We start from the raw sequence: 26,469 nt of genomic DNA, 5'->3' as shown, positions 1-26,469 counted from the left end.
TGGGTTCATAAGAGATGATCATTTAGGACAAGCTCCAAAGTTTAACTTCTTTTAGTTCAAAGATTACCTATTGTTAACTGTGTGGTGTTGGAAAACTTACTTTACCTCTCTGTGTCTCAGTTTCCTCATCTGTAAAATGAGCATAATGAAAAATTGTTCTGGGTATTAAGTGAATTTACATATGTAAAGTGTTCAGAACAGTTTCTGGTACATAGTAAGCACTATATATGTTGTAATTATTATAATTTGCTGTTTTGTGGTTGGCGGGGGGAATTAGGTAGGCAGGAAGCCTGGACTTTCGTCTCAGCCCTGCACTGGGTGAACTTGCAGGAGTCACTTCCTTTCTCTTCCATTAATTTCCTTCTCTGTAAAATGAGGGAGTTGACAAGACCATCTGTCGAGCTCAGACATTTTAAGATGATATACCTAAACTACACTGTGAGCTGTAGGAATGCGGAAGGCCTCCTGACTTGTAGGTGGTTTTGAGCTGCTGCTCTGTCACCAATCTGTCAAAGTTTCCTTATTGATTCACACCAAGAACCTGCCTCTGTCTCAGCTTTTCTTCAGGGCAGTTGATCTGTTTACTTTTCACCATAACATGTTCCTCTGTCATCTGTATCAGAGTTGTCATAAGCCAGCTTCATGGCAGGGAGAGAAAGACTGTGGTTTTATTTTTCTGCCTCACTGTGTCTTCTTTCCTCTGGGACCCCTCTGAGAAAGGTCGAAACAGAATTCTGCAACTGCCATGATGAGAAATGCCACTGATTGAAGAAGCAGGGCCCATGTAAACAGCGGTGCCCACCCCCCAGGAGGCCAGGCCTGGAGCCCTGTTGGGCCTGACTCATCATCCAGCCCAGGGGGTTTCTGTCCCAGAGAGAGCAAATGTCCTGAGTGTTATGGTGGCAGGTGGTAGGAGGGCAGTAACTAACTGAAGCGTGATGGGAAATCTAAGAGAAGCCAGAGATGGCAGATAGGTGGTTTTGCTTGAGGTTTGGTGACAACCAAAGTACTACATACATTCCCTCTTGCTTTTCCTATATTCTAACGAAGAGATTAAAAGAAACACAGTAAAACTCAAGGAGTGTTGAAAAGACTGCTTTGGCCCCTTTGCCTTTTTATCTGCTTCCCCCCAAGATAGAAGACTGAGTATCTAAGTGTCAGACTCAGGTGTCCCAGGGCTGTGTTCACTACTGGGCACAGTTAAGAGCCTGAGAGGCAAGGTCCCAGAAACACACTTCCTTCTCTTTCTGTGCCCAGGCTGGGCAAGCTTTCTTTTGCTTCTGGCTCCAGGTAATGACTGTGTGAGTGTCAGGGTCAGTAAGGAGGGGCTGGCAAATAGAGAGAAAAACCCCTGTTGTGAGTAACTGAGATCAGTAGACAAGTGTTTGACAGTGTGATGTTCACAGTGCACATCCTGAGTGATGTTTCCCACTGGGTGGATGTTGATACAATCCACTGTGACAGAATATAAATGAGTAGGAATAAGTTTGGGGGGGGATTATGTTTCATTTGGGGCATATTTCATTTTAGGCCTGTGCGGTATCCCACAGGTCAGAAAATAGATTTATAAACCAGGTTTTCCAGGAGGGACTGGCCAGTGGGGTCTTCATCCCAAGAAAGAACCAGGCTGCCCCTTGAACCCCAATATTCCAGGGAAAACCTCTGAGTAAATGTCTCCTTGCTGCCTCGATCTTATCTGAGTTCTGGGGTTCCTGGCTGCAGATCCCTGGTTTAAGATGTAGAAGTGATATCTGATGTGCTTGAAACCCTAGTCCAACCTCCACCCTAGAAAAAATGGGGACTCCCTCTTCATCTAAAGATGTGAGGCCAAGCAGAGGGATGGCTACTGATTTAATCTGCATCACTCTGCAAAGTGTTACTTGCAAGTCCAGAAGTTAGCCTTAGTGCTGTTAGATGGAGCTCTCTTGTTGGAAGGTCGCATCCTAGGTGTGATGGACGCCTGCTTTTTACCAGTGTAACTCACCTCTCACTGTTTTTCACCCATTTTTCATGTGGGTACAATTAAAGATCTCACTTTTTGCCCTCTTACTTGTTTTTGTTAGCATCGCTCTTTTGCCTTCAGAAAAAAAAAAGAAAATGTGACTCATATGATCAAATCATTAAACATAAGCTGTCACTGTGGAAGCTACAGGCATGGACTCAGGCACCTGATTCCAGCTGTAAACCACAGAGGCTCTCTGCTGTGGGAAAAACAGCACTGGAATTAGAGTCAGGATACCTGCCTTCAAATCCCAGGTTTTTCATTCACTGGATGGTCCCTTTGGCAAGTGACTTATCTCCTTTCGGTCTTACTGGCCTTATCTGAAAAATGGGCAAATTATTAGTCACTGCTGCATCACAGGGCTGCTTGAAGATCATGACAAAAAGGCTAAGTAAAACCAATGGAAACCAAAGGGATACCTCTTCCCACATGCTGTCATCCTAGACTTTTGATCCAGACCAACTGTCCTTCATCAAGTCTTCCTCATAAAGTTTGCATTGCCTTCAGCTGCTGTGGATGAATTCTTAAGTTTAAAAAAAAATTCTTAAGTTAAAAAAAAAATACTTATTTTCTCTTGCAGTGCATAGTATGGGACTGGGACTCCAATGGCAAACATGACTTCATTGGAGAATTCACCTCAACATTCAAGGAGATGAGAGGAGTAATGGAAGGAAAACAGGTACGTGGTAAACCCCTCATGGCATTTCCCCCAGACTCGCCTCTCACAATGCCTCCTTAGCACCCAGCTATACACAGAGCAGCTAGAGGTGAGACATTAATACATGATTAAACATGGCCAGGAGGGAGCATGGTGGGAACTGAAATCTGGATTCTAGTGCCAACCCAGCTCATAGCAATTGGTTGTGACCTTGGACAGGACCCTGCTCCAAGGTGGTACAGTTTCTCCACTGGCAAAATGGAGAAGTCAGATGAGAAAGTTTCTAATTTCCTTTAGCTGTGTAGCCTTGGACAAGTGACTTAATCTCTGTGCGCCTCAGCTTTCTCACCTAAAAAAAATGAAGGTGATAATGGTACTTACCCGGTAGCATTCAGTGAAGATTAAATGAGATAATTCATGATACGCACTTGGCAGGGTGTCTGGAACTTCCAAAATATGTGCTGGTGTTATTATCATGTTGCAGTATTCTTTCTAGATCTACATTTCCATGACCTGGTGGCATTAATTACACATTTAATGCTTTGGGCAAATTATTTGATTACTCCAAATTTTTATTTTGGGCACCAGATTTTCATCTAGTTTCACCATTTCACTCTTACACTCTTGATACCAAGACATAAACCCAAACACTACAACATACCACAGGGGCACATAGGGATTTCATTGCATCACACAGAAGCCTACACCTCCTCTGTGTATCTCTCAGACACCCATACTTTGATGGATACATACATACATCTATTGGTCAGTTGCTGTCATCTGGATCCTGACCATGTAACTTCTCCTCTGATCTGTTCAGGATTCACCTGCCCAGCGTCAGCTGCAGAACCTGAATCTCTTTGCCTGAGGGCTTTCTATGGCTGCTGGAGCCTTCTCTGCCCACATCTACCGCAGGCTGGACATGTTGGGGGAGTCATACACATTTCAGGGAGCAGCCCTCAACAAATTGCTAGTGGGAGATGGGATATAAATACCCCAGCTCTCTTGCCCTTCAGGTGGCAAAACTCTGAAGCATGCTCTGTGAAGTTGCCCAGAGTTCCCCAGCAGGAAGCAGCCCTGGTTGCCCATAGGGGTACCTGAATGGATCACATACCCCTTTTTGGCTGCTTCCCTATTTCAGTTCCCCACTCTTCTATTGTTCCTTCCTGTTATTACCTCCCAGATGAATTACTTGGACTTAAATCCTTGCCTCGGCGTTAGCTTCTGGAGGAAGTCAAACCAGTCTACCTGCCATCCTTACTCTGGGAGCCACTGTCCCCATAGAACAAAAAGGAGTGACAGCAGAGAAAGACTTTTTCCCCTAAAGACCCTGTGCCTGGCCTGCTCAGAAGTGCTGCTTGGGGAAGATTGTCCCAACTCACTGTTCAAGTTTCCCCTTTCAGATGTAAGTCAAGATGTAACCAGACTGGATGGAAATAAACTAACGTTCTTTAGAATCAGAGGCTTAATCTGAATCAGGCCATTTGTTGAATACCTTCCTTTGGCCTGAAAAGTCAAGGGCAGCTTTCTGCATAGCTCCCACAACCTGCTATATATGCTGTTACATACCCAGCACTGCAGGAAACTTGTCAGACACACAGAGACCTTCACCCATGAGCAGGCTTGCAGAGTTTCAGGGGTACAATGAAAGCCAACACTAAACTATAAATAAAGTCACTACCCAAATAACTAGGAATTTATCCAGAGACGTTGTTGCTTCTTTGAATGTACAAGACCAGGCTCTGTTGAGCTAATAAATCAATGGCAGTTATCCATACCACCCACTAGAGTTCTAAAGAGTTTTACGAAGTTTTGCCTTGTTCTGCTTTACAAGTAGAAATAGCCAAACCAATAAACATGGGAAACACTTCATCTTTAGAATCCTAGGAGGATATTATAGCATACATCACAATTGAATCACACTGAAGTCTGATGCTTTCAAACAAACAGAAGTGAATCTTGAAGTCCCTCTGAGGAAATGGATGTGATGCTACTGTAACTGTCTGTATCACTGAGACACCAGAAAGGTTTTGGTGCAATTCCTCAGTCCCTATTCTGGCACCTTTGCACCCAGGGAACTGTTCTATTATTTATTGACTCCACTAATATTTACTGAGGAGCACCTGCTAAGTGTCAGGCTCTAGGTGTGACATGACTGTGCATCAGAGTAAAATATAAATATGAATCAAGTAAACAAAATATGTAATTACACATTGTGACAAATGCTATAAAAACCTGAGCCAGTTTAGTTATAAAGATATAACATAGAAGAGAAAACCTGAAAAGGTGACATTTATCTTGAGGGCCCTTAAAGATGAAGTGAAGCCAACCATGTAACAAGCAAGGGAACAGTATTTCAGCTCGAGGGAACAACATTGCAAAGTACTGAGTCAGGAAAGAGCTTGGTGTGATTAAGGATCTGGAAAGAGACCAGTGTATCCGGATCAGAGAAGGTGAGGGAGCCATGCATGAGATGTGGTCAAGGACAGAGGCCGAGGCCAGGAAAAGCAGATTCTGATAGCTCGGAGAAAAGAGTTTAGATTTTCCTATAAATATGTTGAGAGCACACTGAAGCCACAGTCTCCAATTTAGTAGCCACTGGCTACATACACCTATTTCAATTTCAACTTTAGTAAGTTTAAGTTAAATTAAGTTAAAATTTCAATTCCTCCACCTCTTTCTCTCTCTTTTTCTCTCTCTCTCTCTCTCTCTCACACACACACACACACACACCAAGTGCTCATGTGACTAGTGTCTTCCACATTGATTGGTGCAGACTTGGAATATTCCCATCATTGTAGAAAGTTCTATTGGGCAATGCTGCAAAGGGGTCTAGGCTGGAGAATGATGTTGATTTTTTAAAGATTACTCTGGCTAGTGTGTAGATAATCAGTTACAGAGAGAGACAAGAGAGTGAGGCAGGGAGATCTGTCAGGAGGCTACTACCATGGGCAGGACAGGAGGTTGGCCATCTGGGCTGAGTTCCCCTGGGAAACTCCTCTCTGTTCCAAATGGGACTCACTCCTGCACTTGTGCCTACACATCTGGGGTAGCTGAGATGTTTCTCCATGTGCTCTTTCATCCTCCAGGACACCAGCTTAAGTTAATACATGGTGAAAATGTCCCAGCAGCAAGAGGAGGGCAAGCCCCAGTGCACAGAGGCTTGTCAAGCCTCTGCTCATATCACTTTTGCTAACATCCCATCGGTCAAAACAAGTCACCTGACTAAGCTCAGAGTCATTGTGCGCTGGGAGGAATGGGTCATTGGCGCCAATGCTGTATCAGTCTACCCACTCACATCTGCCTCAGAAATTGCTTCATTTTCAGATACTTCCAATTGTCAGAGAGTGAAAATTTGTCTTCTGAGTAGAAATCCAAGGATCTACTCCCATAGGATAGTGGGCAGGAGCATTCAATGACTCTTGGATGTTTGACTTTGTCAGTGGTCAAGGCGCAGGTGGCTTTGTCCCCTGAAGCCTTCTGTAGGCTGGAAGGGTTGAGATCTGTTCACCCTTTCGCTCCCAGCTACCTCCTCAGTTCTGATTCTACCCCTCACAGAAGCCTCTCTGGCGATCTAATGTGCCACCGTTGTGACTGTGTCAATCCGTTATTTTAGTTTTCTGTGAAGTTAAGCAAACTTACCATCATCCCCACCAGCTTCCTGTAGCCAGTATTCAATGTCCCTCAGTTTTCCTACCTCTTAAGTCAATTCCCAGACACTAAGACTCAGCATTTGGGTTACTCAGCTGTGTTTCCCCAAATCTCTCCTTCCCTCTGCTGCTTAATTTGATCCCATTAATAGCAAACATTTATAAGTGTCAGGCACTGTTCTAAATGTATTACAGGGGTTAATCATTCAATCCTCACAGTAACCCTATGAGATAGCTACAATTATAAGCTCCATTTTACAGAGGAGACATGCAAGGCATAGAGGAATCAAGTAATTTGCCAAAGGTCACACAGCTGGAAAATGGAGGAGCTGGGATTTAAACCAAGCAGAGTAATGTCAGAGTCTCCCTCTCCACCACTCCTCCTTACTGCCCCTCCAGATGTGAGGGGATCAGCTAGAGACCATGGGTCAGCCCTCAGGTCCATCTGCAGCAGTGCCCAGGGGCCTCATCACGAATGACTCCACTTCTTCCTGAGCTGGCAATCATGCTATAACCTTTCTTGTTTCAGGTGCAGTGGGAGTGCATCAACCCCAAGTACAAAGCCAAGAAGAAGAATTATAAGAACTCGGGCATTGTGATTTTGAACCAGTGCAAGGTATATACATAGCCCCTGTCTTCCAGGGGTATGAAGCTAGGGCTGTCTGGGAGGAAGTCTACAGGTTATGTGGACAGAAGGAGAGAGTGTCAAAGAGATATGATCTATTTTAAACAAAAATCAGAAAGTCAAGGTATTAATGGACATACACTGTAAGCATGGGTGGTCTTGGAGCTGTGGTAGGCCAATGCCACCATCCCCTCCACAAGGACAGTCCTGCCGCCAGAGATAGGAGAGTCCTGGTCTGCCCAGGGCAGCACCAGAGGGAGGTCCCCAGAGGGGGTCATCAACATTTCTAAAGCACCTACTCTGTGCCTATCCCAGGGTTCGGTGCTTTATACGTGACACCTCCCCCATGCCAAGAGGGTACCATGAAAATAAGACAGTGGGGGAAAATTAAAGGGCCTAAAAATTCCTCCCAGAGGGGGCTCTAACTTCGCAGAAAATCCCATCTGGGAATAATTTTGCCACTGATTGAGTACTTACTATGTGAAAATAACTATAATACGTTCTGTTTACTCTTATCACAACCCTGAGATTTCTACTTTCAAATAAGATTGTGTAACCAGTTCATCACACACATGGTAAGTTTAAGAGCTGAGATTTTAGTCTCCGTCTGTCTGACTCCACGACATAAGACTTACATACCATCCAGTTTCTCTCTATATATATCAGGTTCCTTCACTCAGAGTTGGCCTTTCCTGGCTGCCAGGAGCTGCAGGAGCTCATCCTTACATAACAAGAGAGTAAAGGAAAAGACTGAGGGGTCTGGCTTAGGTCACATGCCCACCCCTTGAACCAATCACTGGAACTAGGAGATAATGCTTATGATTGGCCACCCGGGGTCACTGTTTTAATAATGGCTTTTTTTCTGTATTTTATGATGCTTTGACATCTTGGGGCCTTGCATACTGGAGAGGAACTGCCCCTCCCAGGGTTACCTAATTCCTAAAGGTAGCAATCAACTTGCCTGTGAGCCTGTCTTTGACATGCAGACCAATCCATCCAGAGCCTATACCCCCAGCCACCCCCTTTCCTGAACTCTCACACACCAAGCCAATATTCCGTCTGCCCTGTATCACCCCAGAGCCAGGTTTCAGACAATTAGAGACCATCCCTATGGCCCAGAGACTCGTAAGTTACTCAAACTATTGAATTCTAAACCTGTTTAACTGCTTACCTTGCTTCATGCATTCCTTCCCACAAAAACCATGATAAAGATTTTTGCCTGTGCTTTCCCCTCATTCCTCTTGCCTCCTGACTGACCCTAGTGCTTCCCTGTGTGGCCCCCTTGTGTGGCAGGACATGCCTCCTGTCCCTTGGGGAGCTGTGAGTAATAAACTTTTCTTTCAAAGGCAGTTGTCTCTGGTCATCTTACCTACCTGTACAGACCAAATCCTAGTACATTCAGAATAGACCTGTGACCATCCCTGTGCCCATAGCAGCAGGAGAAAAGAAGATCCAGATGAGCCAGTTCAACTGTCCATCTCTGTAAGGTGATTGTGCACATATCTGTTTTGATCTAAGAGTTCGGCACTCAGAGGCCATGGTGATCGAACTCATTTTTTTGGTGTACAGACAGTAGTAGGGTATCCCAACTATCAGGTGAAGCATTGCCATAAGGAAGCCAGGAGCAGGCACTATTCAGGGAGCCCAGTAAATATCAGCCCTGAGACAAGTCTGCCAATAGATGTGTGCCACCTGGAGGTGGTGCCTGGAAACTCTACCATGGGGTTTTATGGGTCAGTCTCTGAGAAGCTGCCCTGAGTGTCAGATGGAGTCTGAGAAGTGAGGGTCAAAAATCAGCTAGTAGTTGTCCTGGTAAAAGGATCCAGATTGTGAGCTCAGTGGCTGCATATACCATGCCTGTTTCTCTCATCCCTGTATCCCTAGCATCCAGTGCATGGTGGGGGCTTAATAAATCCTTGTTGAATAAATAAGTAGATGAATGTCACCAAGACTCAAGCATCAGAATCATAATGAAGCAGAAATTAAGACTAGAAATCAGTAAGGTGTGTGAGAACACAGATGCCAGGGGTTGGGAAGAAAGAAGGGACCCTGCTGACTTCCAGCCTAGAGGTTGAAAGGATGGACTGTACAGTCAAGACTGCCATCATTTGAGTTCCACCTCCATCATCTTAGCCTCAGTTTCCTCATCTATAAAATGGGCACAATAATAACAATAGCATCACCTTCACAGGCTTGTTCTAAGAATTAAATGAGGTAATGTATGTTAAGTGCTTGGCGAACAGTAAGTGCTCAATAAATGTTAATCCTTGTTGCTCATGGCATGGGAGAAATCTCACTAGCTGGCAGCTGACAGTAAAGACCTTCTCAGGTAATTGTGATCTTGAAGCTGCCCATCTTGATTACTGTGGTGTTAAGAATGTTACCAGAACTGGGACTTAGACACGGGCAGCAAGACTGAAGCCAAGTGTGAGACTTCATTCATTTCAAACCAGTGGTGACCCTTGAAAACACAGTATTAGTCTCACCCCAGAGGCAGAGGCTGATTAAAATCATGTGTAAACCAAAAGAGAGGGTAGCAGGGGATGGATGCTGCAGCCCTCACAGGCCCATCTAAATTCAGCATTGCTTTCTTTTTCTCCTTTCATGGAACAAAATCAGCTGACCCATCTTTTTCCCACAGATCTTTCTCTGCTTTTTTCTCTACGTCAGCATAACCCCAAAGTCTAGGCCTCTAATCTATAGGTACACAGAGCATACTGTTCCTAATACAGTTTCCTCTCCTCCTCCCGTGCAGATCCACAAGATGCATTCTTTCTTGGATTACATCATGGGTGGCTGCCAAATCCAGTTTACAGTGAGTTGTTTCCATATTTGTCCTTATTCAGGAGTAAGGTTGGGGAGTGGTGCTGGGTGTGGGGCACGAGGAGACAAGTCTGTTAAGACCCTGGGTCAGCTTTGCTCACGTCTCACCGCTGAAATATCATACAGTAACATGTTTTTACAAGGAGGTCATACTTCTGTTTTCCTCAGTGAGTATGGTTTTCAGTGTCATGTCAGGAAATTCCTGCCATTCAGCCTCAAGTGGTTCGGGTAACCAGCCTAATGCTTTCCATTCTTTCCATGACTACGTGAGGCAGGAGGCAGTGGGTGGGTTGCCAGGTCCCATCACTGCGTGAAAAGGGTGGGAAGGAAGTGAGCCGCACTTGCGCATCCCACTGGACAACTGCAGACGTCTTGGTTGTGTTCGTGTGGCCAAACCACGAGCATCCATGTCATGCCCAATGGTCAGTGCCAAGAGTAAGCCATCCAAATGGTTCATCAGTCAATGAGAAAGCGAATTCCAAAAGACTGGAGAACCAGTCTTGCAAGGTTGAAAAATAGAATGAGTGAGTGGATTGAGGATCATCGCCTACATGGAATCTGTGAGCCCATGGGATTTGCACACTCCTAATACATATTGGAGGGTTGGGGTGGACTGGGTCTTTTTTAAGTGCCCGGGTGGGCCAGGGTTGTGAGTCCATCTGCCCTGGAACAATTTACTTTCAGTGGCTTCATATTCAAAATCCTACTAGGTTTAGGCAGACATGACCTGCAGAAAGAGAATACCCAGATGACAAGGAATAGATCTGCTAAAACCTATGGGAAATCAACGTGGATGTAAACAAGAGGAATCCAATCTGTGCAGCATTTGTTCCTCATCTTACAAAAGTGTACTCGTGAAACTCAGCCCTGTTTAGCTCCCTAGACAGGCTCAGTCATGTGAGGAAGGCAAGGAAATTGGTTTGAGCTCAAGAAAGTAGACAGGAGCAATGTATTCCTGAGACTAGGGATAGTGGTACCCAAAGGACTAGAAGGGGGTTCCCCGAGGGGTTGAGATAAGGCATCTCCCTAGATAGAGGCTTGTCCTCTGCTATAACCTCAGAGGGGTCCACCTATGTCCTGCCTAAGCTCAGGCCATTGTTCATTTGCCCCTGAATACTTACAGGAGTTAATTATAGATTTTGGTCATTTCTTTGAAGTCTAAGTTTCTCTAAAGACACACCCACCCAGCACCCACCCCCCCCCACTCCCCCGCCATATACTCACTGGCATGTTTAGAAGGTAGCAAACGTGCATTGTGGGAACACACCCCTACCTCCAGCTGTCCTGGGCAAATGGAGGTGGAGGAGCCAGCAGTGTCACAGAGGAGATAGTGTCCCACGCTCTTAGGCAAAGGATTGATGCAGAAAACTATTTATAGATTTTTCAAGGGAAAGCTCTATCGGTTTGGGTCTGATTTAGATTCTATAGATCCCATGCTTTTGAACAACTCTTTATTCAACCTTCAGGGGCTTGCTTTGCCCTTGGAGGTGGGCTACAAAGAATTGGCCCCAGGGAAAACTGAAGTTTGACCCCAGAATGTTTCCAGCTCTACACCCTGACACATGAAGGGGAGGGGAAGGGAGATCGTGTTGCCCACCTGACAGGAGGATTGCTCTCCTGGCTTTGTTTTCCCCTCCTTCTCACTTTTGCTGATGCTCCCCAGCTGGAAGGGACCACCTCAGGTGGTTCTCACTACCACCTTCCCAGCCCCGGCTTCTCAGCCATCCAGGGTCCATGGATCGACCTGCGGGAGGTCTGGAGTGAGTCTGGAGCAAGGCATGTGAACAGGGGGAGCATGTGCAGCTAAATGCCGAGGAGACCAGACCATCAGCAGTGCCTGCAACAAAGCCCTTCCTCCTGGAGGACTCCGGGCCGAGGACGCAGGAGAGGGTTGCTAGGTGTTCTATGTTGAGCTTTCTATTAAAGAAAACATACCGGCCACCTCATTGTTATTTTCCTCTAAAATTAAGTCAGCTTTCCCATTATTAATTTCTTATTGCTCAAGCAGTGCCATCTAATGTAAATGATAAGCTGTAATACAAACTATTAATAACAAATTAACATGTCAATAATTTGGTATTTATTATATGCCCAATCATTTTATTGAGGCCATCTGGAAAAATGAAGGGAATGTGGCAGAGGGATGAGAAATGAGAAGAGAGCTTCCTGGCGTAGAGACAGGCAGAGCAGAGGGAGGGAGGAATGAGGTTCCGTTGCAGTCACCCCACCCCTGAGCTCTCCAGAGTTGAAATCTCCCACTGGCGCAGAGGATGGCCCGAGATTCCTAAGCAGGCCCCGGAGCTTCAGCCAGGATGAGCCTCCGTCTCCCTGGAGACAGACCTTCAGGAGCCAGCAGTGGAATACAATTCTGCATGTTTCCTCCCCTCTTCACCCTTCTCGGCCCTGTCCCTGTGCCCAGGAGGCCTTCCTCTTCGCGTGCATCAGCCAGGTTCGCCTACTCATGGACTTTGGTTGGATTTGACCAACGGTAGGCAGCAGCCAGAGGTCAAATAATAGGAGGAGAATGAAGTTGGGGCACTTCTTCCCCACTCTCTACCCACCAGGCTGCTGTTTGGCAGTGACCACATTCCTCTACAGAAGGACACAGTTCCCTTCAGGTGTCCTGCCCTGCAAACACTACTCTTACTCGGTTCTACTAACTGCCCCTCTTGACCCTTTCTACTCAGCCTCCCTTAACATTTTAGAATTGTCCTTTTATTAAATTCTTCTCAATCATCCCTTTTGAATGGACCATTTGCTTCCTGTCAAGACTCTGACCAATACACACTACAAACAGGGGTGAGAAGAAAGCTTTTGCACCTTCCATTGATGCCTGGAGCTCCTGGTTCCACCTTAAGAATATCAAGAGTAGAGCATCTTTCCCTTCAGGTAGTAGGCTGATATAAGTTGCTCAGAATACTTCTGTTGAATGGTGGTGGATCAAAGCCTAAATCTTCAAGAAGAGATAAGGTTTAGGGAAAAGAAGAAATTGGATAAATAAATGTGATACTATGTTTTTGCTTTAAAAATCACCCCTGTGAACTTAAATATTTATGCATCCATATATTCTAATGATAAATACTGAAACCTTACTTGGGTTAATGTGAATATACAGGATATATTTAGGGGATTGTTGGGGAAATGGTTTGGATTGAGAATTTGAAGGCCTTGAATTTTTAGGTAATTAGGTGGATGTGGGAATGTTCAGAAGACTCTTGGGCAGGACTCGGGAGCAATCAGGCACATGCTTTAGGGAAGTAAATCTGGGAGGGCTTCATGAAAGGGACTCTGAAAGAAGATATTAAAACCCACTGTAGCCGTCCTGGTGATGGGTAGTAAGAGGTAACTAGAGGGGCAGCAGTAGGAAGGGGCACTGTGGAAAGAGAGTCTACTAGCCTTGACTTATGATACAGGAGGAGACGGAAGGCAAGGGAGAATGATGAGTCCAGGATGACTCAAATCTTTTGTGCCTGAAGACAAAGCATGGCAGTCCCATTCACAGAAATATGGAAATCAAGAGGAGCTGCCAGACAATAAGATGAACTTCCTCACGGATGCAGTGGAAGTATTTTCAGGTATCCCAGTGGAGATAGCCTTTATAAGTACGGACCTCAGTTTCAGGAGAGAGGTGGAAACTGCACATACATGGGCCTGGAGGAGATGGCTAAAGAGAAAAATACAGAAAGACAGGGGGCCTGGTGACAGAATATTGTGGAAGATCTGCATTTGTCAGCAGGGGAAAGAGGGGAAAACAATAAAGAGATGCCAGAGGGGAAGGTCCCAGAGGAGACAGTAACTCAGATGATCAGGAGGAAGTGTTACAGGATCAGGGGCAGTAATCTCATATGCTAAACAGAAGATAGAAGGTGAAGAATGAAAAACGGTGACTGGGCCATGTGTTGAGTAGGCCCAAATCATCTTCAGAAGATCAACTTCAGCAGAATGAGACCGGAGACCCAGGAGGTGGGGTGTAACAGACAGTGAGGAAGTGAACACAGTGGGTGTAACTACTCGCTCAAGAAGGCCAACAATGAAGAGAAGGCAAGAGGTGGAAAGGAGGGTGGCAACCTGAGGATGAGAAGAGGGGAGTTTTAGGCTATAAAATAAGCAGAGAAGGCCCCGGGAGGGAAGGACATAAAGGATGCTAAAAAAAAAGCCCCAGTCTATGATTCTTCCTCTTTTTTGGTCACATGGACCATTTGAAATCTGATACAAGATCTATATCCTCTCACTGGAAAGTGCACACACCCAATTCTGCACACCATTTCAGGATGTCAAGGGCACCCCTGAGGACAACCTTTGTTCCTCGTGTGAATCTTTGAGTCGTAAGGACTCCGGGGCAACAGTCGTGTTGTGGTCTTGGAGGAGCTGGGCAGAGGTGAAGCAGAGACTTGAGGGAGAGAGATTGGGTTCCATGTGTTTGGCACATGGCACAGCAGCTAAAAGGAAAACCAGACACTAGAATTTCATATACAAAATACACAACTACAGACAACATAGACGAGGCCGACTCCATAAGATATTTGAAGAGAAAATGGTAGAAGAACTCAATGTTTCTTTTGAAAGTTATTGCCTTTCCAGATGCAAAAAAATGTTCATTGTAAAACGGATTTTCACAGAGACAGGCTGTAAGCAACACAAATGTCCAGCAATAAGGTAATAGCTATATAAATTGCAGGTCTTCGTTTAGGTGGACTATGATAAAGCCATTTTAAGTGATAATTATAATGATTGGTAATAACATGAGGATATGTTTATGTCATAGTGTTAAGTGAAGAAAAAAAGAACATAAAGCAAAGCTACCCTATGATTACAACTATGTTAAATGTTTATACATAATTATATTGTATGTTTTATATATAAATTTTAAAAATATTTTGGATATATATATTGTATATAACTAAAAAGAAAAAATATGACTTACCAGACTAGTAGAATCCTGAGTGATTTTTTTCTTATTATATTCAGATGGCCCTTTTTATTATTTGTAATTTTTTTTAAATTAAAGGGGGTTCCCTGGTGGCGCAGTGGTTGGGAATCCGCCTGCCAATGCAGGGGACATGGGTTCGAGCCCTGGTCCGGGAAGATCCCACAGGCCGCGGAGCAACTGGGCCCGTGCGCCACAACTACTGAGCCTGCACTCTAGAGCCCTCAAGCCACAGCTCCTGAGCCCACATGCTGCAACTGCTGAAGCCCGCACACCTGGAGCCCATGCTCTGCAATAAGAGAGGCCACCACAATGAGAAGCCTGCGCACCGCAAGGAAGAGTAGCCCCTGCTCGCGGCAACTAGAGAAAGCCCGCGTGCAGCAACAAAGACCAAACACAGCCAAAACTTAATAAATAAATAAAATAAATTTTAAAAAATTAAAGAGGGTATTGCTTTCCTTTATCTCTGATTTTATAGTCTACATTTTAATAATATAATATGATGTAATAAGCTGAATGTGGCTTCTCCCAGATTAACCTTGAAACCTAGGAAAAGATCACCTCTTAAAGGTCCTCTCACGTCATCTTTTCTGACCCTAACACACTTGAGACATCCTATGCCCAAGCTGTGTCTCAGTTTAAGTTTTAAATCCTGATTTGATATCCCAGACTAAACACTGACGGATTCTGGTGTAGAACCCTGAGAAATGAGAATGAGTCCTGGGATGAAGAGGAGAATGATTTGCACTTTCCAGGAAATGAACCAGGTGACCTCTGGGGTTTCTCCCATCTGGCCTAGGTTCCTATTCCTTTGCCTGCTATAGGGTTTTGAGGAAACAGAAAAGCACAATAATTAAACCTATTATTTAAGAAATAGTCCAGACTAAAGAGTATCTCCACCTACAAGTCTTGTTTTATAGGTCCAAATTGTATACAAATCTAAAAAACAAACAAACAATAAAAGCTTCCCTATAGCAGGTGATATCACAAAGGTTGCAGAGAGATCAGGCAGCTAACCAGAGATAGGTTCACAGCAGCTTTCCCCAGACAACATCTGGGAGGTTCTCAAACGGCGTATTTTTTCACCGGCAGGGAAGGGATATGAGGCCTGGGCTCGTTTCAGGTAAGAAGCTAAAAATGTCCAAGGAAGGATACTCATCGTTAGCGTCCAGCCTTTTCTGGAAGCAGTTCCCCACACTGGGGACTTGGCAGCATGGAGGAAGCAAGCATTTTGCTTTCTTCACAAGGTTTTGCAAAACTGCTCCATGGCTCTGCTTAATGAAGAGCGAGACCTCCTGGGCAGAAGGGGAAACAAAGGAGGCCTGTTCCTGGGCTGCCCGCTGGGAAGATGGGAGCACACATCGGAACCGCAGGCTTTCCTGAATGCTTCATAGCAGAAGATGAAAATGGCAGCTCTGCAAGCCCGCCACATTAAGGAAGCCAGGAGTCGGGAGCCTCCTCCACAAACTGGCATTTTTCGGTCATTTTCTTGCTTTTATTTCTCAACTTAATCCCATCTTTCACAGCCTCCCTGTTGCTTTTTAAAATAAACCTAACCTTTCTCTCTGTTCTCTTTGCACTCATGCTAACTTAAAGAGCGCAGAGAATTCTTGGTAAAAGGCCACCTCCTGAAGACAGAGATTTTATCTCCAGCCTCATCAAGGAGACTTCAGAAACCATCAGTTGCCAGGAAAGAAAAAATATCTTTTAGCTGCCTTGTACCTGAGACTGTCCATTTACTGTCTAGTCAAATGATAAAATATTTTTATGAGCGGTGGGAATTACAGAAAGTAGTAGGTGATAAAGGTCATTGGTTTATTTCCTTTTTCATCAGGTAATTTTTAAGTTCACACCCTTCCCCAAAGTTACATCAGCATCTCCTGAGCTGGAATAGCCTCTGTGGTTGTCACAAACATGGGGGCCATCCCCATGGGAAGAGTGGAAACCCCAGAGGCCTGCCTGCAGAAAAAAAGCAGTTTCCATTGGGCATGCTTGTATGTCCCTACAGGACCACCAGGAACAGGCAGCACAATACCGCCTTCTAACCTTGAACTTCAGGTTGTCCCACTACATAATCTCCTCCATCCCCAAGGAGATCTGGCCGCTCCCTTTCCCTAACTGGCATCCAACTTCACAATCAGTCACCGAATCCTATTTGTTTTCTATGCTTAATATCTTCAGTCACAATCCTCTTCTCACCACCATCTCTGCCCCACCCTGGTTTGTTAAGTGTAAGGGAATTATTCCAAGCCTGAGGAGGAAGAGTTGATAGAAATGAAAAGATATAGCAGCACTGGGACCAGAGTGAAGAAAGAGAGGCATCTAGGATGCAAAGTTTAAGGAGGCATCACTCTCAGATCAGGCAAGTGTAGGGTCAGCTCAGATGAGTGCCTTCCTGGGCTTATGCCCTAGTCACCTCTCTTATTTTACCCTAATCCCAGCCCTATGATTTTTTTTTTTTAATTTTAGTATAGATTGTTGCCAAAATCTGTTAAGCTCATCCAGATGTTACATCCACTTCTCCCCATACCACAGGTACTCATCCAGGTGATACACCTGGGCTCAGATGCTGCTACTTCGTGCCTGCATGCTTGGAGGATCTTGCCTATGCCTGGGAAGATAAGATGTTCAATTATGTTTCTTTAGTTGCCATTTTCCTTTATGGAGGTTTTTCCCTCTGTTCTTTATATTATCTGATTTCATTCTCTGGTTTTACATCAAGACACCAGCGTATTTTTTGTCATCACAGGATACCCTTGACAATCAGGTAATCAACACATGGTACAGGTTGTCAGTTGCAGTGTTAAGAAACACAGGTAGATTGGGATGCTCCACGAAGAGGGGCATCATAAACACAAGTGAGGGGAGCCACAGGTACTCGTTATTAATAATAAAATAGCAAACCTGCCAGTGATTTGTAATACTTGCAGTGATATTAATAAATCAGAGCAGAATCAAGGTTGTCTCCATAATAACATCCTTGCATCCTCTAGAATTTTCTACAGCTCTAAAGTGCTTTTCTCAGTAGAAGAGAAAGAGGTGGCTTTACTTCTAGCCTTCCCAGCACTATTTTTACCTTCTAAACACTATGTACACATGTGAGGTGCCATGATCTCTTAAGTATGTCTCATCAGGACAAAAAGGCAGAGAATGGTGGGTGTGTGTTGAAGCTTAGTACATCCAAGAGTCCCTGAGATGTTTGATTTCTCCAAACACTGTCTCTCAGGTACCTCTCAAGTGTCCTCCTTGGAGAAGTTTTCCAGGGGTTGTCTGCAAGCATCCGGACCTCTGTCTGGTTGGGGCCCCATTGCATGTAGGCTCCCCAACACCACCCCTGCCGCCTCAACTAGCTTTTCACCACAGTTCGTGTTGTCTTCCTCTCTTTTCTTCAGTGGCTTGGCTTTCACCTTCAGGGTGAAATCTATCTCAGAAGATACTGGATTTCACTGGTCCTTTTAGGTCACCCCCAGTCGTCTTCAGTAACCCATTCTCCCACTGTTTTGGTTTTTATTCATTAAAATTTTTTTTTTTAATTTTAATGTTTTTAGTGAAGTGTAGTTGATTTGCAATGTTGTATTAATTTTTGCTGTATAGCAAAGTGATTCAGTTATACATATACATGCTTTCTTTTTTGTATTTTTTTCCATTATGGTTTATCACAGGATATTGAATATAGTTCCCTGTGCTCTATAGGACTTTGTTGTTTATCCATTCTATTTTTTTTATTTTATTGAAATATACTTGATTATACTGTATGATATCAGTTATATGTGGAATCTAAAATATGATACAAATCAACATATCTGCAAAACAAAAACACTCACTGACATAGGTTGGGGGGTAAGGGAAGGGAGGAATGGGAGTCTGGGATTAGCAGAGGCAAACTATTATTATATATAGAATGGATAAACAACAAGGTCCTACTGTATAGCACAGAGAACTATATTTTCACATCCTGTGACAAACCATAATGGAAAATATATGAAAATATATATATATATGTATAACTGAGTCACTTTGCTGTACAGAAGAAATTAACTCCACTGTTCTTTATACACAGACACACACACACACACACACACACACATACACACAATTTAGTTGCCGTTTTCCTACCTTTTACAGTTGCTTTGGTCATAAAGTGTTGTTCATTCAAGGTATTTCTTCTCTCCTAAATTACTGTAGTTGCCTCCTGGTTAATATCCCTACCTCCAGGCCAAATCTCCTAATCCTTCATAAGAATAAAACATGCCCACGAGATGTCTGGACATGCCGGTCACAGACTTACTCATTCTCTTGGGTATATAATGATATGATGAAGGAGCAGAGTCTTTGGAACCATATAGACTTGGGTTTAAACCCAGCTCCATCCCCTATGACTTTGTGACCTTCATCACCTTTGGGCATCAGATTCATCAATAAAAAGGAATAATAATCTCTACCTCCCAGAGTTTTTATGAGAATGAAATAACACAATGCCTGTAAAGCTGCCAGTGCAGGTGTCTGACACATAGTAGGGTTTCAACAGAGGTTACCCCTCCCTTCTTCCCTTTGTGTCCAAAGTAAGGGCATCTAAGGGTTGGAGGAATACTCATATGACCTTTTCTTTTGAAACACTTAGTATTATATTAGCGTTTCATCAGTTTGTACTCCCTTATTGAAAACATCTGGAGGTTCTGAAAATAGAATTTGAATCCTGCTTAAAGTTATTTACAACATAGTCCTGTGGAGAGGTGAGGAAGAAAAGGGGAAATTCAGTGATGAAAGAATAACTTTACGAAGGAAAAAAAGAGAGGTTGTTAGTGAATTACTGTTAGTCAATGCTTTTTCTCTTCTAGTTACTTTGGTTTGATTGCAGGCTTACAGTATAAGATGAGGTGACATTTTTTTCCATCAACGTTACTCTGAGTCTGGTCTTTCAGAAGCAGACACAGAGCACATAGCCCCTTTCCTCTGTCCTTCCAGAACTAGCATCCCACCTTAAATCCAATGAGATATTCCAGTGGTTTGTTATAATGGAATTTTGCCAAATGTTATGCAAATAGCATTTGTCATTCACAAGATCATAAGAGAAAATAGAGCCTTTTTATCATCAGTCAGCCAGTGAATGGATTCTGTTGAGCTGGATGCACCATGAACATTCCTTTCTTTCCCTACAACTCCTTTCATTTTAATCCCTCTCTCCCCACTCTCCACCTCCAAGATAAAGCATTTCTTTGGAGAGGCGTTTGCTAGGTTAACTTTCATTGAATTGGTGATGATATTAGAAATCAGAAGAAATACACCTTCCCGTTTTAGCACCACCCCCAGGCTAAAGAATTTTGTCGTTGTTGTTGTTAAGAAGTGTCCTGTGTGGGACTTCCCTGGTGGTCCAGTGGTTAAGAATCCACCTTCCAATGCAAGGGATACAGGTTCGATCCCTGATGGGGAACTAAGATCCCACATGCCTCGGGGCAACCAAGTCTGCGCACCACAACTACTAGCTCATGCGCTCTGGAGCCCACACGCCACAACTAGAGAGAAGTCCGCGCACTGCAACGAAGACACAACACAGCCAAAATTAAAAAAAAAAAAAAAAGTGTCCTGTGAGTCAACTTTTATTTAGATGATGATGATGTAGGGGGTCAGAAAAAACTTAAGTTCAAAGATAATGCCGACTAGGTGGCCAGACAGAGGTTTCTCTTCTCCTCTTGCCACTGACAATGCTGTAGACTTCAGGCATCTTCTCTGTTGTGGGTGGGAGTTTTTACATGAATGAGCCTTACACAGAGCTGCTTCTGGCAGAAATTTTATTATAACCACTTCAACACCTCTCTCTACAACTGTTCACTCATGAAAATAACAGTGGCTTTGTTATACAGACTGCATCTTTAACACAGAATTTAGTTTTGAGGGAGTTTAGCTAGGCCTCAGAGATGGAATCGTCCTGCCCGGAGAGCACTAAGGACACTTCTTAGTGAATTACAACATTCCACCCTTCCCCTTGTTGCCTGGTGACGTCATGGGTCAGATGCTGGGTTTTCTGACCTGGACGTCAATCTCAAGTTCTGTTTTGGACAAGGAGAAGAGAGGGCATGGGGGAGAGGGAGGTTGAAGACTATAGAAATGTCCTCAACCAAATTAATAACTAGTTTTTTTATTGAAGTATAGTTGATTCACAATGTTGTGTTAATTTCTGCTGTACAGCAAAGTGACTCAGTTATACATATATATACATTCTTTTTTTATATTCTTTTCCGTTGTGATTTATCACAAGATATTGAATATAGTTCCCTGTGCTATACGGTAGGACCTTGTTGTTGATCCATCCTATACATAATAGTTTGCATCTGCTAATCCCAAACTCCCACTCCATCCCTCCCCCACACCCCCTCACTCTTGGCAACCACAGGTCTGTTCTCTATGTCTGTGAGTCTGTTTCGTAGATAAGTTCATTTGTGTCATATTTTAGATTCCACATGTAAGTGATATCCTATGGTATTTGTCTTTCTCTTTCTGACTTACTTCACTTAGTATGATCATCTCTAGTTGCATCCATGTTGCTGCAAATGGCATTATTTCATTCTTTTTTATGGCTGAATAGTATTCCATTGTATATATGTACCACATCTTCTTTATCCATTCATCTGTGGATGGACATTTAGGTTGTTTCCACGTCTTGGCTATTGTGAATAGTGCTGCTATGAACATAGGGGTGCATGTATCTTTTTAGAATAGAGTTTGTCTGGATATATGTCCAGGAGTGGGACTGCTAGGTCATATGGTAATTCCATTTTTAGTTTTTTGAGGAACCTCCATACTGTTTTCCATACTGGCTGCACCAATTTACATTCTCACCAACAGTGCAGGAGGGTTCCCTTTTCTCCGCATCCTCTCCATTATTTGAATAACTAGTTTTTAAAGCTGATGAATTTCTTCTCTAACTCTGCTTATTGGCAGGTGTGTAACATACTGCTTTCCCCCCTCCTCTGGCTGTGTCTCTCTCAGGGCTAATCACAATTCCTACAAAATGTATTCATTTTAAATCCACCCATTTGCCTATCTTCTCTTCCAGGTAGCTATAGATTTCACAGCCTCGAATGGGGACCCCAGGAACAGCTGTTCCCTGCACTACATCCACCCTTACCAGCCCAATGAGTACCTGAAGGCCTTGGTGGCCGTGGGGGAGATTTGCCAAGACTATGACAGGTATGAGACTCCCCATCTCTGTGGGTTCCTTCGGCCCTTGCCTGACCCTGGGCCAAAGAATGGAAATAAGTTATGCTGAGGCTCATGAGGGGACAGAATAAAGCTTTGTCCCAAACGTGTTATCCTCTCCACACCTAGAGAAACTGAGTTCATGCCAAGCTCACATTGACCACCAAAACAATCCTTTCTTAGCTTTCTTCTCTTACTTGGCTGGCAGGACCACTGGATAGCGATTTTGATTTCCCTTTTGTAGTTTCATTATGTGCCTTGCTACTCAAAGTTTGGTGCATGGACCAGCAGCATAACTTCACCTAGGAACTTCATCAAGTCCCACTTGAGAATCTAAATCAGCATCTGCATTGTAACAAGATTCCCAGATGATTCATGTGCACTTTGGAATTTGAGAAGCACTGGTTTATTGGGCACTATTCTATCTGATCCTCACATTAAACATTCTGTCATGGGTGTTGTTTAACAGAAGAGGAAAACTGTGCAGGGAGGTGAAGTGATCTGTGCTCTGTTCCACACCCAGGGGCAGGAATTAAACCCAGATTCAGCTCATTCCACAGTGTAAGCTCATAATAGTGGGGTTTCATGGACCTCAAAAGCTGCTGGTAACTTTAACAGAAGGTGTGTGTGTGCCCATGACAGTGTGTGTATGTGTTTGTAAGTCTGTATAGAAAACACAATTTTGAGATCAGATCAGTATTACATTTATTTTTACTTGATAATAAATATTGACCTTGCCCACCAAGAGAATTCCCTGTAAGAAGCGATTTACATAAATTACACTGAACTGAATTTATTCTGCCTTTCCAGTATTTCCAGATTGAGGTGAAGTTGTTCACATGTTTGATCAAGAAGGCTCTTTGAAGTAGAACCAGTGTAAATATAAATATGGGTAAATCTCAGTTGACAGCCTGGTGTGATTGTAATATAGGGCTAGTCAGTAATGAGCAGCAACTAATTGACCTATTAAACCAGGAAAATAAAGAAAGTGACTCTGTCCTCTGGTTTCAGGGAGATTTCATGGAATAGCCTGATTTCTGTTCTCTCTAGTCTCATAATTGGTTATAAACCATGATAACCTGATACCCAAGCACCACAGGGAGTGACACAACCTAGTGACCAGAAAGTGCAGAGAAATCAAAAGGACAGGTAATAGGAAAGCTTCCAGCAGTGGACTTCCCACTGGCGAGTCTCTGGATTCATATTGTTCATCACCAATAACTCAGATGGGTGTGAGGTCAGTTGGGGATGAATGAACAGGTACAGTCAAATCAGACAGCTCTAAACACAAGGCCCCTGATAACACTTCCTCTTTTCCACATTTGGAACAGAGGGCAATAATAACATTTTTAATTACCTTGTTGAAATGATACTTGTACTTAACCTTGAAATATTGTCTGTGAAAACAACTTGAATCTCAGCTCTGATTTCTTTAGACCCCAATTCGGGGAGGTTCTTAGAGGGGCTCGTGTCATATGGAGATTTCTACCAAGGAGAGAAAAAGATGAACATATTGCATCCTCACTGTCAGAAACTTCTCCAAACATCCCCAAAACAACAACACAGTAATTCTCTCCTTTCTCTCTCTCTCACTCTCACATACACTCACACACACACACACACATACACACACAAGTGTGCCCATATGAGAGAAGAAGGAAGAGAGGGAACATCTTCTGGATTCTTAATAACTTTTAAATGTTGAAATTCTCATAAAAGAGATAAAGTAGGTAAAAGCACTTAATACAACACAATAGCTGCTTAGTAATAAAGTTGACTCTAACTGACTTTGCAAGGCACAAGGCAGTGTAATAATGAATTCCAAAGAGGAGATTTGGTGGGCTGGCCAGAAATTAAGATGCTGACACCCAGAGCCCTTGCTGCGGTTGTGCAGCAGATTTACCGGACAAGTTGCAGAACTTCTGTTTCCTGATTACCTTGCATGAAAGATGCAGATACAACAGTCAGAGGGACCCGCACATCTTTTAGAGCTGTTATCCCTTTATAACGTGAGCCAGACAAAGCCTGGGGAGGATTTTGTATTCCCTCGAAAATAAAGATTCATTCTAAAAGTAAGAGATGACACTTTTGGGGTTACATGAAGAATCATCGCAAATGATTCTTTTAAAAATTTAAAAATAAAATACCAAAGTTGTCGGCCCCAACTGGCCAAGAAAATCAGGTTCCTTCGGCTCAGTGGAGCTTTTTTATTTTTCATATAAAGAAGGCACCTCAGCACTGAAATGGGCACACTAATTGCTTCTTGAAAACTGACAAGGTTCCACTGCTTCTCCTCTGTGTGGGTGGAAAGACAATAGACAGGAAGGAAGTCAGGACATTTCAAGTCGGGGTTTTGGAATTAATTTATTCTTGCATCAAAGTCAGTGAGGTTGTTGCTCAGAAAGAAACACTTCAGTAAAAACTGACAGAAGGCACCGTTCCCCCTCCTGCAGCGACACGGAGGTTTTTAATCCCCAGGAGGCTTGGAAATTCCTCCCAGCCTCTGACAGCCAAGGGTTTTCTTCCTGCCTAGTGCAGTCACTGTTCACGGGTCATGATGAGCTGATCCGTGAAGCTGAACAGCTTGAGAGACGCGTGAAGTTCGGAGTTCTCAGGGTGGCCTTGAGGGGAGGCTCCCCCCAGACTCAGGTCCTGAGCCCGGAAGGCAGCCCAGCCAGCCCATTTTCTCTACACCTTTGAGAGGGAGACCCCTGCCCTCTCTCCCCTCCAGCTCCCCAAGAACGTGCGCTCACAAACGAACTCATCTGTTCCCGGTTGGTTGTAGCCCTTCCCCAGCTCCTACGAACAACCTGGTCTCTTTAGGCTACTCAAGGCAAAAATGGTATCCATTCCTTGGGCTCAGCAGAGATGTGAGTCTCTGACCACCTGCCATGTCCCTCATAGAAAGGCTGGTCTAGCTGCTACCAAGAGAGTATAAATACGGTACATTGCTCGCAAATACAGACCGATGTTTGATAGGCTTGGCCACCCCAGAATAAGGCAGGGGTACTGGAAACCACTGAGGCAGGCGTCTCCTCTGAGGTGTGCTCAGAGCAGTGCGGAGGCAAGGTTAGAACTGACACAGGCATGTTTGAGTGCAGAGGGTTGGGTTAGAAGTCAGAAGGCAGGGTTACATCACAGTGCTACCTTTTCCACTCTGCCGATACCAATCCATTGTTCTCAACCTTGGCTCCACATTGGAACCACTCAGGAAGCCTTAAAACAAGCGGTACCTGGGCCCTACCCCCAGACACCCTGATTTAATTAGTCTGGTGCACATCCTGAGGATCAGGATTTTTAATTCCAATGGGCATCCAGGGTTGAGACCCAGAGTTAAATTGGGAGAGATAGGTGAGATGAAGCGGCTGAGGACCTACTGGGTGCCAGGCCCCTCACGCAGTGCTGTAAAGACACAGAGAGATTAATAAGCACAGTTTCCCCTCAAGTGGGTCACAGTCTCATGGGAGAGAAAGGCACATAAATGAATCACAGCCCTACATGGCCTATGTAAGGATGGGGATGCATGAGGAAGGAAGGATTAACTCTATCCTTTGTGGAAGAGAGATTGACAGTTGAGGAGGGCCTCCTGGAGGTGGTGAGTTCTGCTAATTCTGTTCTTTGTTGTTATTAGCACATTATTCTGAATCATTAGACCAGACCAACCTCCTATGAAGGGCAGAGTCAACAGGGTCCTGGTGTCAGGGGTCCTGGGTTCAGATCCCAGCTCAGCTCCCTTTATTCTCCTGAGGTTGTACTGGGCCTTGGTTTCCTTGACTGCAAATGAAAGATTTATCTAACTTCCCCTGCAGGGTGGTTGTAAGGATTAGATACAAAAGTTTTGCCTTTTGTACATACTTGATAAATGATAAGAGGCTATTTTCTTTAATACTCTTACACAAAAGGGAAAAGGACTATAGTGTCAGACTTAAAAGTCATTTTGGACCAATGACCTTTAAAATTTTTTGGCTCACATACCCCTAAAAAGAGTGTTAAAACATATAGCCCTCACACACTTTTGCATTGAAATCTAACATTTTCCATCAAGAGTTTAAATAGTGACAAAGAATGAAAATTCTAGTGTAATGTAAATATGGACATTTAAAAATAAAACTCTTACCTAACTCTGGCAAATGCATCCAGCAGAATCTAAATGTCATAGCTATTTGATACCCACCATCGTCCATTTAAAAAATGCACGAACAGTTTCATCAGTTTGAGCTGAGAATTTTGTTTCTTCTTTTTCATGAACTCATATTTACATTCCCTTCCCCCATAGAACTTCATTCCAATGTATCTTTAAAAATTTGGTTTGAAGTTCCTTTATTGATCACTGTATCATACATGTCTTTAACTAAAATATGAATATAAATTTTTGTTTCCAATCTCTAAAATTTACTGTAATGAAAAGATTCAAAGTACTTAAAAAATATCTTCTGGTTTAGTTTTTATTATAATCCTTATTAGTGTGTAATTGATCATAAATATTTGTGAAATTTCAACACCTGATTATTGCCTATAAAAAATAGAAATGAAGAAATCTTAATGAAACAGATAGTAGGTTATTTTCCCAATTAGTTTACATATCTG

The 26,469-nt window shown here is 43.7% G+C and overlaps 1 protein-coding gene across 5 annotated transcripts in view; it reads left to right on the top strand.

Moving 5' to 3' along the window:
- The window catches only part of CPNE4 (copine 4), a 578,612-nt gene that overhangs the window by 531,915 nt on the left and 20,228 nt on the right, over positions 1-26,469 (top strand). For all 5 annotated transcript variants that reach the window (XM_068547309.1, XM_068547306.1, XM_068547307.1 and 2 more), the window contains 4 exons: positions 2,583-2,681; positions 6,840-6,926; positions 9,691-9,750; positions 21,740-21,873. In XM_068547309.1, coding sequence (XP_068403410.1) covers positions 2,583-2,681; positions 6,840-6,926; positions 9,691-9,750; positions 21,740-21,873 — 380 coding nt within the window. The remainder of the gene's footprint in view (positions 1-2,582; positions 2,682-6,839; positions 6,927-9,690; positions 9,751-21,739; positions 21,874-26,469) is intronic.

This window comes from Eschrichtius robustus, chromosome 6 (assembly GCF_028021215.1).
Source record: "Eschrichtius robustus isolate mEscRob2 chromosome 6, mEscRob2.pri, whole genome shotgun sequence".
NCBI classification, from domain to species: domain Eukaryota; kingdom Metazoa; phylum Chordata; class Mammalia; order Artiodactyla; family Eschrichtiidae; genus Eschrichtius; species Eschrichtius robustus.
The sequence above is the reverse complement of the archived record's forward strand: the minus strand, read 5'-3'. Positions and strand labels throughout refer to the sequence as shown.